The 12,063-nt window shown below is 40.6% G+C and overlaps 1 protein-coding gene across 6 annotated transcripts in view; it reads left to right on the top strand.

Annotated features, from left to right (window-relative positions):
• Nucleotides 1-4,275: 4,275 nt before the first annotated feature.
• arhgef11 (Rho guanine nucleotide exchange factor (GEF) 11) overlaps nt 4,276-12,063 on the top strand; it is a 36,936-nt gene continuing 29,148 nt past the window's right edge. For 3 of the 6 annotated variants that reach the window (XM_058394158.1, XM_058394159.1, XM_058394155.1), the window contains exons 1-3: nt 4,277-5,743; nt 9,494-9,508; nt 11,698-11,783. In XM_058394158.1, the coding sequence (XP_058250141.1) occupies nt 5,709-5,743; nt 9,494-9,508; nt 11,698-11,783 (136 nt within the window). In that variant the 5' untranslated portion in view covers nt 4,277-5,708. Of the gene's footprint in view, nt 5,744-9,493; nt 9,509-11,697; nt 11,784-12,063 lie in introns of all 6 variants that reach the window. The other 3 variants (XM_058394161.1, XM_058394156.1, XM_058394160.1) reach the window with 2 other exon arrangements.

Here is a 12,063-nt window from a genome sequence, read left to right as displayed (position 1 = left end):
AAAATACTACTAATAATTATCAGTTGTCTTTATTTGTCACATATACATTACTGCACAGTGAAATTCTTTCTTCACATATCCCATCCTTGGGGGTTGGGGTCAGAGCACAGGGTCAGCCATGATACAGCACCCCTGGAGCAGGGTGGGTTGGAGGCCTTCCTCAAGGGCACAACTGTAGCAGCTTGGCAGTGCTTGGGCATTCTTATTGTGAATAACCCAGAGCCTGAACCACTTGAGCTATGTTTCTCTTAAAAAACACCTCAGACTCTGAGTATGGAATATTAATCATAAACACATTTCAGTTTTTAACATGGAAGGAAAAGTTTTTAACATTTATAGAAGGAGTCTCAGTGTGTTTTTTTTCCGCCCTGGGAAAGTCTTCAGGCCAGAGGATTTTTGTTTTTTGCCCGTTTCCCTGCTGCTTTATTAACTCCAATAGACTAGAAAAGACAGGCTGGTGTTTACAGCTGCTTTAATGTAAATGAAAACCAGAGCTAACTCTTTTTATGGATGTTCCACAACATGAATGTTACTATAAAAGGTTAAAAGAAGATAGTCACTCTTAATGTAGACATTAAACGTTGTAATCATTTACAAATTGCTGTAATTTATTTGACGAATAAAACATCTTGATGTACGGTTATAGAAAAGAATCATTTATTATCAGTTATAAATCAACCTGTTTTCATTATTAAAGTAACTCTGCTTCACATCGACAACACCAAGAATAATTTTTATTAGTTACAACACCATTTTGTTCTTTTTCCCCCTAAAACACTAACACATAAACTGTTGTAGAAAGGACATTATTTACATTTACATTAGTTACTGTCCAGTGTCACCCAAATAAGGACGAGGTTCCCTTCTGATCCTGGTTCCTCTCAAGGTTTCTTCCTCATTTCATCTCAGGGTTTTTTTCCTCACCACCATCGCCTCAGGCTTGCTCATTAGGGATAGGTTTTAGAGATAAACAGTAACTTAATTTTAATTCTATGTTTCTATACTTCTGTAAAGCTGCTTTGAGACAATGTCCCTTGTTAAAAGTTCTATACAAATCAATTGAATTGAATTGAAAAACACTGCATGCCCAAGAGTTTTATTCCATCCTTATTTATTCAAGTTAATTTCCCATTGGGATCGATAAAGTATCTATCTATCTATCTATCTATCTATCTATCTATCTATCTATCTATCTATCTATCTATCTATCTATGCTCACAATTAATTTGATGTCAAAATAGTATTTAGTCCAATAATGTTTTAATAGTGAAGTTAGATGTAAATATATGAAGTAGATTTGGTTGTAAATGTGATCACAAGTACCACTAGATAGACAGCTTTCCATTTTCATTTATTCAGGAAGTAACTGAGTGGTTCAATAAAAAGTCAAAGGTATTAAAGCCATACTTTAGACCCAGCAGATTTCCGCTGTGCAAGTACAAGTGTGAGTTTCACTTCTGGTTTTTTTTTTTTCTTGCTCTGCTTTGCTTGCGCAGCTGAAACAGCAAGATCTGTCTTACCTGCTGTGACTTGGGTAAAAATGCTCAATTTCTTGAAGATGTAGGATTTGTAAAAGTTTTGCAAAATCAATCTGAATGAATAAAACAGCATTAAGTTGATATCCGTGTAAGCAGTCAGTTGTTGAAGGGTGATGCAAAATATTTGTTCACACCCGCAAGCTTAAAAAAATCTACACAGGAATAAGCAGAACTGAACAGGGGTTTAATTTCCACGAACTCAAGAGATGACTACAAAAACCTAGTCATCAACAGGATTTTGACCGGCTTCATCTCTTGTGTTTAAATCATGCTGGTGTGAAACGTGGACCTTTTTTCTTCTCAATTTTTTTTTTTAAAAATCCAAATTTATCTTTCTTAAAGGATTCCAAAAAACAAGGTTTTATTACCAAATTTTGGAGTTGTTTAATCTTATAGGACAAGACATGAATATCCTGTAGGACCACTTCTATAGGATTTCATGGTGGGATTCATTTGGGTTCCCTTTCAGGTCAATATAGGAATTCAGTATTTACTTTATATTATATTTTTAAGAACCTTTTTGGACATTTTGTTGCAGTTTCTTGCACTCACCTAGACTTGGGAGAGAGTATATCATCGAATACACAATATTGCCATTGAATTCTAGTGTTGTTTTTCAGGGGTTGGGCTCAGCCCCTTAGATCCAGTAAAAGAAACCAAGACATTTTGCACAATTTCATTGGTCAGACAGTGGTCAATTTGGTGATGACCCCTTCCTGTTCCAACATGACTGTGCACCAGTGCACAAAACAAGGTCCATTAAGACACTGATGAACGAGCTTGGTGTGGAGGAACTTGACTTGCCTGCACAGAGTCCTGACCTCAACCCAATAAAACACCTTTGGGATGAATTAGAACTGGCCAAAACTGAAACGTCTTCCTTTACATGCACATGAATGTAATATGGAGTTGTCCCGCCCATTGCAGCTATAACAGCTTCAACTCTTCTGGGAAGGCTGTCCACAAGGTTTAGGATTGTGTTTATGGGAATTTTTGACCATTCCTCTAGAAGTACTTTTGTAAGGTTGATGAAAAAGCCTGGCTCACAGTCTCCGCTCTAATTCATCCCAAAGGTATTCTATTAGGTTGAGGTCAGGACTCTGTGCAGGTCGGTCAAGTTCCTCCACACCAAACTCACTCATCCATGTCTTTATGGACCTAAAGGAAGGAACAGGAAGGGGTCATCCCCAAATTTGGGAGCATAAAATTGGCCAAAATGTCTTGGTATGAAGCTGAAGCATTAAGAGTTCCTTTCACTGGAACTAAGGGGCCGAGCCCAACCCCTGAAAAACACCACCTGAATTCAATGAGTTGGAGGGGTGTCCCAAAACTTTTGGCTATATAAGTGTATTTTGGACGCCGGTCAAGCTGCAGTATCATCATGAACCACATGGGGGCAGTAGCAGTGACGGTAGCGCTATTGATCTGGGTGTTGATCAGAAAACAAATAAGAAGGAATCTGTCTAATGTTTCTGAAATTAAAGTTTCTCTATAAATATGTTTCCAAAATATGATTGGAAAACAGCACATCGTGTGCTCATATTTAATGAATCATAAACTCATTTTTAAAAAACGTCTGTTTTGAAAGAAAAGAAAAGTTTTTAACATTTGTAGAAGGAATTTATGTTGTTATGTTGTCAGCGTTTTTTCCCCCCACAGAAATCAGGATTAAGATATTTACATCTTAAGATTTATTTCCAATAAGATTCTAAAAATAAAATAAGATCCCACCTGATTTTTTTTTAATAACAAGAGATATGTAAATTGATTTATTTAGGATATTTTTTTACACTAAGCAGTTAAGCGTTTCTGACTTGGTCAAATTACAGTCATGGTGCGTATATCAAAAGCATAAACCTGAAACTCTTGGTGCTCAGCTGATGGGTAAGTGAAATGATGTGAGCCTCAGGCTGTACAGGATGTGTATGTGTACACAGTGTAGGAGGAAAAGATAACAAAATCACCTCAGACCTTAGTCACTGAGTCACGTACTGATTTCCAGATTCCATGGAACATCAGACTAAAGAACAATGCAGGCTGTTAGGCTCCGGACGGGCCTGTCACCAAATTCATTCCTATTATTAATGTCTCTGAATCGCTTTCTAGGTCTATGGAATGTCTATTGTTTGTCTTTTCTACCTCCTTTACTTGTATTGTGTATACCGTATTTGTTTTCGTTTGTCACATTGACGTGTGTGTGTATTGTGTGCCTTATCTTTCGTGTAATGTCATATGTATCTTTATGTCAATATGTTTAGAACTTTGTTTTGGTCTAAGGTAATGTGTTTCCTCTTATGCCCCAAAATCATGGCAGGAGGTGGATTTTACATTTACATTTCTGGCATATGGCAGACGCCCTTAACTAGAGTGACTTACATTTTTCATACATCTGAGCAACTGAGGGTTAAGGGCCTTGCACAAGGGCCCAGCAGTAGTAGTTTGGTGGACATGGGATCTGAACTCACAACCTTCTGATCATGTCTGACCACTACTACTGTCCACGGCGTGTTCCCACCTTCACCCTGATCAGGATAAAGCGCTTACAGAAAGTATAGGAATGAAGGTGTTCTTTCTATTCTGATGAGTACTCAGAATACTAGCTGTCAGTGTGTAGTGTCCAGTAATTCTCCATGTGGCAGTCTTGGCCTGGTGTTGGAGGAAACACCAGCACTGTTTTCCATGCAGTTCTTCTGTCCCACAGTAAGATGGCGACTGTGAGTCTGTTTGTCTCCACTCCAGTGTGTCCAAACATTATTCTCACGGCGATGGTGCTGGTCTATTCAGCAGGCTTCACCTGTGCTGCTCACACTTTAAAAACATATTCCCAATGAAGCGCACGGGTCAGTCTGGAGATGCTGAATGGACCCAGGTGGAGATCGTGTCCTGAAGCACCACAGGCGGATGTGGGAAACACAATGGAATCTGATCCTGCGGAATGGACCACTTTCACACTGACCTCATGAAGCTTCATGACTGGCTCGGTTTTAGGAATTTTACCAGCGAACGCATCACTTGATAAAAAAAAAAAACACACACACACGAGCTGTGCTGTTGTTTCTTTTTTTTGTTTCTTTTTTCTTTTTAATTTTTTTGTTCGTATATGGAAGTTTGCTTCACGGGTCAACTTCAAGCTCTTCTCCTCGCGTCCATTGATTGATCCGAGGCTACAAGCAGTTAGCCAAAGGAGATAACCCCGGGGCCTGCGACGGAGCTATCCGAAACGTAGCCGAGTGAGGAGCGCTGCCTTTCGGCGTCAGTTTAACGCAACATCGGGGATTTTGTTCCGGCCTGCAATTCAGGACGCAGATTACTAAGCTAACCCAGTTCTGTTTCTCGGTTTAATTCTCCAAATATTGCATTTAATATCTGACTAAAAAAAATTGCAAACAAATTAAATTACAAACAATTTTACTAACAAAAAAAACCCTGTTTTGGAGCTAGCTAGCTAGCTTTGCAAGCTAACACTACATGCAAATTTCTGGCTTGTTTTGCAGGCAAGTATTACCTAGCTACATTATTTTTGTTTGTATGAGCACAAAATAATTTGCGAGACTTTCTTTAATAGGTGCACTTTAGGAATTATTGCGTTGAAATTGCTATTTTTTCCACCTTTGTCACCTTGTTTACAACATTGTCAGCTATTAGCCGAGGCTTCAGGGCAGAGCAGAGTCCAGTGACATTTAACGAGGATTATTATCTTTATTATTATTATTATTTTTTTTTTACTTTCAGACACAATGCACTAATGTTTAAAGCAAAAACAAAAGTATTAATTATGATTAACAACAGCACATTGAAGTGTTGGTGATGTTTCTAAATGAAAGACAACTCTAAATTAAGGCTCCCACTTCATGCTGCTGGCATTTTTGGCCTTGTGATCATCTAAAGTCAAAGCAGAAAAGGAAATGTTACACTAGTTTGTTTTTACCATCCCAAAGTCTAAAGCTTTAAAGCGAGTGGACATCTCCGTCATCAACCAGAAGATGCGTAGCAGGACCATCGCCGTGGCCTGAAGATTAGAAATAAACTATACATACAGCAAGTCTAGTGAAAATCTCTGTGAATGAATCAAGAGCGAGGAAGACGACTGAAGAGATGACCACACGCTGACTACAGATCCACTACACAGACTAGAGCGGTCAGAGGCTTCGGAGAAGGAGCTGCGCAGACATGAGTGTCCGACCTCCGACCTCGACTCTGGACAGGTATGAGCCGGGGTGATCCGTCGCTCGATGAATGAAACGAGAACGTCATAACAAATAAAAAAGGTTGTAGCGTGAGCGCATTTGAAAGTCTTAAAGCTTCATGGAATTGAACAAGACAACACTGAGGCAGGTGGTCACAGGAAAATAATCAACCTGACGTGAAGCTGCGTTACTGAATCAACCCTCATAACGCAAGAGTTAGTTTTTTTTTATCCATTTATAGCTACATTTAATTTTAGGGAAGATACTGTTATCGCTTGCGTTAGAGCAGCTGTCACTTGACCCACCCCCGGCTGTGTCATAGCACTGACACTGGAGACTCCTTCCATCTGTCGAGGATAAATATGCGTCTCCTAACCTCCTACCACCTGGCGTCCACGTACGTGGATATCACATTTTTGGTTGCGTGCACCATAATACTTAATTCTTTGTTGTACACAAAAGACGTGGCTTCATGTTCAAAGATAATATCTGGTTATTATATTTATTGGTTCCTCCTAACCCCAAATAGGTAGAAGAAATGTAAAATGCAAGCTCAGGTCTTAGGAGGTTAAAGAGCATGTCGCGTTAATAACTAATAAGCCTACTGATCGTTACAAAGCGCGGACACCGGAGGGTTAAAAATACAGCACAGTAAGGAAACGCAATCTGGATAACGCAGGAATGATTAACTTTTTAATGAAAATGCATCGTGTTTCAGTTAGTTCCTGTTATCGCTTGCATTAGAGCAGCTGTAAACAGTCCCTCGCTTTCTCCTGAAGCTGAATTGGCTTCAGCCACCTCCGACCGTTCTGTAACACCGTCACTGGGGACTCCTTCCATCCATCGAGGATAAATAAGCGTCTCCTTAAAGAACATGTCGCGTTAATAACTAATAAAGCCTACTGACCGTTACAAAGCGCAGACACCGGAGAGTTAAAAATACAGCGCAGTAAGGAAGGCTAGTTTGTTTTACAATTTTTTACAAACATCCTGAAAGTGAACCAGGAAACTTGGAGTTTAAGTGGAACAGTAACACATTTGTGGACGTTGCAGAAGGTTGAGTGTAGCAATAAATGGATAAAAAATATATCGTATTTGGCCAAGTAAACTTTACTTGGTCAGTAAAGGGAATTAAAGTCACAGAGGTTACAGTAACCTGGATTTTGATGATATATTTTCTGTAACAGCATGACGTGGGTTTAATTCAAAAGCTGATACAGTGATATGAGAGCACTTGGAGTCATGTTAGTGATAATGGTGGTGATTTACACACAAACACACACACACTCTTTAATCGGAAAGAGAGTTCGCTTGGAGCAGGGGAGCTGTACTGGGAACTGCAGGATTGTGTACGGTAAACTCGCAGGTTTTTCCACTTTTTGCAGTCTGCTCTCGCACTCGTCTTTCTTGGTTTTCCCCCTTGGTGTGTGTTACAATAGTGTGTTTGTGTGAGGCAGACAGCATTGTGGCACATGCAGGGACGGTCATGATAACATCTGTTCATCAGAAGACGTCCCCCATCCTTTCATCACCCAGCTGAGGACCATAATGTCTCTCTGTGTATGTCTTTATCTCTGTTTCTCTGTCTGGCTATCCCTCTTTCCTCTTATCGTCTCGTCCATCTCGTGCTCCCGCTCCGTTTGTGAAAGCAAAGCAGGACCGCAGGCCGCAGACCTTCCTGTCCGTTTAAAGGTAGCTCCCAGGTCGAAGGTCACTTTCTAAACGGCGAGTGACTGCGGAAGCTCCAGTCTGATGAAGATCGATGGAATTTGGACGAAGGCTTAATGATGATCTGTTTCTGCACTCGTTCACTGCGAGAAAAGAAGGTTTTCTTCCCTCGAGGGCTAGGCGATGTGGTGCTGAGGGGATGATCGCTATCAGCACCGTGACACACACTGAGGATGGAAGTCATAGAAATAATGACCATAAATGTCCACAAACACACCCACTTGGAAAAGGTCACTAGTTTTTACTGTACAGTCTCCAGGATTCTGATTGGTGCAGCCAGAAATGCTTCATTTGGATTCAGATTTTCTCTAAAATTAGCAGGTTTTTTAAAAAATCTACTTAAATAAGTGAAACTGCAAGCACTGGATACTACTATTAATTTCCTAGCAGTGAAGACACGTGTAATGGCTTTCTGTGAGAGCTGCACTCATGTTCCACACGTGAATGGACGAAGGTTTGGCCGAATGTGTTGTGATGATGTCACAGGAAGCGTCTCGGAGTTCTTTCTTTCTGTCTGCCCCCATGTTTTCTTCTCTCTCTCTCTCTCTTTCTCTCTCTCTCTCTCTCTCTCCCTTCCCCTTCCTCCCTCTTTCTTTCTTTCTTTCTTTCTGCCCCATGCTTTCTTTTCTCTCTGTCTCTCTCTCTCCCTTCCCCTTCCTCCCTTTCTTTCTTTCTTTCTTTCTTTCTTTCTTTCTTTCTTTCTTTCTTTCTTTCTTTCTTTCTTTCTTTCTTTCTGCCCCATGCTTTTCTCTTTCTCTCTCTCATGCTCTCTTTTGTCTCTCTCTCTCTCTCATGCTCTCTTTTGTCTCTCTCTCTCTCTCATGCTCTCTTTTGTCTCTCTCTCTCTCATGCTCTCTTTTGTCTCTCTCTCTCTCTCTCTCTCATGATCTCTTTTGTCTCTCTCTCTCTCTCTCTCTCTCTCTCTCTCTCTCTCATGATCTCTTTTGTCTCTCTCTCTCTCTCTCTCTCTCTCTCTCTCATGCTCTCTTTTGTCTCTCTCTCTCTCTCATGCTCTCTTTTGTCTCTCTCTCTCATGCTCTCTTTTGTCTCTCTCTTTCTCTCATGCTCTCTTTTTTTCTCCCTCTTTCTCTCATGCTCTCTTTTCTCTCTCTCTTTCTCTCATGCTCTCTTTTCTCTCTCTCTTTCTCTCATGCTCTCTTTTCTCTCTCTCTCTCTTTCTCTCATGCTCTCTTTTCTCTCTCTCTCTCTTTCTCTCATGCTCTCTTTTGTCTCTCTCTCTCTTTCTCTCATGCTCTCTTTTGTCTCTCTCTTTCTCTCATGCTCTCTTGTCTCTCTCTCTTTCTCTCATGCTCTCTTTTCTCTCTCTCTCTCTCTCTCTCTCTCTCTCTCATGCTCTCTTTTGTCTCTCTCTCTCTCTCTCTCTCTCATGCTCTCTTGTCTCTCTCTCTCATGCTCTCTTTTGTCTCTCTCTCTCTCTCTCTCGTTATCTTGAAAAAGAAACCCCAATCTCTGACACTGGAGACTCCTTCCATCTGTAAATGTTAAACATCTCCTAACAGAAAACTTTGCTATACTAACACTTGTTTGTTTGTTTTTTTTAAAAAACTAATCACATTTGTGAATTCAGCAGCTCTGTGGTATTATGTAGTCTACACCTCTAAGGTGTTTAGATTCTGAAATAATACATACCATTGTAATTGACCTTAATGATGACCTACCACAGATATGACAGTAAGATAAAGTATGCGGTTTGAGCTCTACAATGTTTCACTCTTTCACTGTAAAGTAATTTAATAAACATTCAACCAAACACATCTTTTTAGCTACAAAAACACACTTCCCAAATCCATTTCCAGTCTTTGCTGTTTGTTACAGGATCCGGTGTTTCCTCCGATTCCGATATCCCATCCTTGTTTAGTGGCTGCTGTTGAGCCGGCACCGACCCGTGCCATTTCGTCAAGTCCGAGTTTTCTATATCTATTTTCTATATTTCTCCCAGCCCTGTTTTCCTGTCTTGCTGTGTTTTCCTCTGTTCTAGCCTCACTCTTCTTTCTCTCTGTCGTTCATGCCTCCTCTTAGTCCGTTTGCCGCTTGGTGAGTTGTCGGATTTTCTGCCTCTGCTTATCGCTGGAAGGTGCAGGGAGTCGGATCGTAGCGTCTAAGCAGGATTAATGGATCTTAAATCTACCTGGAGTTAATGACTCAACACAGTGCTAGTGCTTGTTCAAGCAAATTGGATTGTGTTTCTGCAAGATTAGGAGTCAAACCGTTACCATCCGACACGGGACTTTCCTAACGTGGCTAAGATAACAGCAACTGCAGAGGATTTTACAGCTTCTGGTGCCGGGTTTAGAGACTGTGTACAAAATCAATTCGTACAGCTTCAACAAGCAACACACAGGCTTTAAATATACACAGAACCACAGATTGTTGTGGATTTTTATTCTTTCCACATTGTTAGAGTCCGGAGCAGATTCTGTGCCTGAGATATTGTTTATTATTATTATTATTATTTTTAAAAAAGGACAAATAAGTGCGACAAAAGAAACCAAATATTCATTATTGACGCTCCTATTATTAATTTTCGTTCCATAGGTAGCTATGTTTAATGAAGTTTTCAGCCGGAATTATTCTGCATTAGAACTTAAACTCGTAACTCGGAATTTCCGACCTCGAGTCAGAACGAAAGCAAAGAAAATGCAAACTAACCTTGGACTTCCTATTCAGGATCTTTCTTTCTTCAACATGGCTGCTCGCTTAGTCAAAGCAGAACGTCTTTACTTTTAAATGAGTTATGATGTTTATGTACAGCTACATTTGCCATAGATTGGTCAGTATCCAGACATATTTACTTGTTAAATCGAAAACATTGACTATAAAAGGGAAAATGTACATCACTCATCACAGTTAGCCGGCTAGAGGGCAACAAAAGGCGAGCATCGAGGCGTCCATGTTGTTTTTCCTTCTTTTTAGCTCTCTGTGCATTCAAGACTTTCTGGGAATTTCGAGTTGTAATTACAACATTTGGTTTGTTCAGGTCAGTTTGGCTGGAGCAAGTGTGAACTGTACTTCTACAAAATGACCTAATAACCCGAAATCAGCGGCTGAGACGAGTAAACTTTCAGTTCCAACAAATTTACCATCAACGACAGACCACTGCATCTGTTGATTCTGCCATGTTTTCTTACTGACGCACCGCCAACTTGGAGCTCAAAGAATATAATGTGCCTTCGACTTGTAAATACAATCTTTCCGACATGACTCTTACCGTTAAACACACAGAGGTCGGAAATACTGTAATTCTAAAGAACATGATGTAATTCCACTTCTGAGGTAAATAACATGCACTGATGGATGGAAAATACAGAAACCAAGCCAAATAAATTCCAGAACAACTCAGCTGCTAGCAGAACATATAATCACCTCAGCTTTAAACAAATACCCTGGCAAGTCTGGAATAATATACTTTATCTGGAATATATTTTATCTGCAAAATATTGCAGCTCTTGGCCCGAAACCTTGGCTAGTGACTAGCAACTCGCTTAACTAGCAGACTAGCTTGCTGGATGCTGTATTCAATTAGGTTTCAGGAAAGTAAGTCATTTGTCTTGGCAACCTTTAGCACTTTAGCTAGTGATTTCATGATTTGTCCATCCCTGTACTGGCACTACAGCGTGGCTGCAGGCAAATCCTCTGACATTTGGTGAATCTTTACTAGCGAGGTGATACGGAACAGGCGCTTTAATCATCGAATCCTGCGATGAAAATTAAAACACTTGCGGTCACAAATCATTACAGATTATCAATGTTGACGAGTTTGTTCCTGATAGCATGGTCTTGCATTAGCGCTGTGTTGATTTCTCCTTTCAGCGATATCCTACATGACCTTAATGTTACCAGGAAAGTCCTACAACAGTCTCGTAACAGACGACAGGAAACTACACCCTTAGGAACCTTGTTTTGGAAACACGGCTATTAAAATAATCCTCTCGGTCGAGTCGTTTCTGCTCCCTGCACTTTTACACTTTTACGCCTGCCTCCAATTCGAGCAAGGAATGTCTCAGCATTTTCCCCGTCCTGCCTCGGCTTGATAATAATTACTCATCTTTTTTTAAAATATTTCCTTGATTGTTACATCTTTGCATTATCGATTCGCTCTCTGTTCATCCTGCAGCACGTCCTCCTCTTTCCCTCTTGCTCCTTTATCCCTGTAGCTTATGAGCTGTGATGCACTGCCTCTGAACCCCTGCCGTTAATACACTGTTCACATGTTCTCCTTTAAGGTTGAGCAGCTTGACACTGGGAGACTCCAAGTCTTCCCTCGGCCAGCAGAGAGACTCTTTCTCCGAGTTCCCTTCTGACAGCGCAGGTAACGTCCCACAGTAACAAACACACCCAGAACATACACAAAGCTTTATGGTGTTTCAGTTTCAGCTCAACTAAAACAATGTATTTCTTGGTGTCTACATCAGAGAATGTATGTCAGTACTGCATTTTCGGAGTAGTAGTAGTAGTAGTAACGCTTCACAACAAGTACAATTCACAACACAAAAGCATTTGCCCCTCATCAGTCTGACCATGACCTCTGCAGCAAGCCTACAGTCGTCTAAGAGAGCCCTACTGTCCGAGTGTGAGGGTTTACACACTCT

Source organism: Hemibagrus wyckioides, linkage group LG07 (assembly GCF_019097595.1).
Source record: "Hemibagrus wyckioides isolate EC202008001 linkage group LG07, SWU_Hwy_1.0, whole genome shotgun sequence".
NCBI classification, from domain to species: Eukaryota; Metazoa; Chordata; class Actinopteri; order Siluriformes; family Bagridae; genus Hemibagrus; species Hemibagrus wyckioides.
Note: the sequence above shows the minus strand (reverse complement) of the source record. Positions and strands in the feature narration are given on the sequence as shown.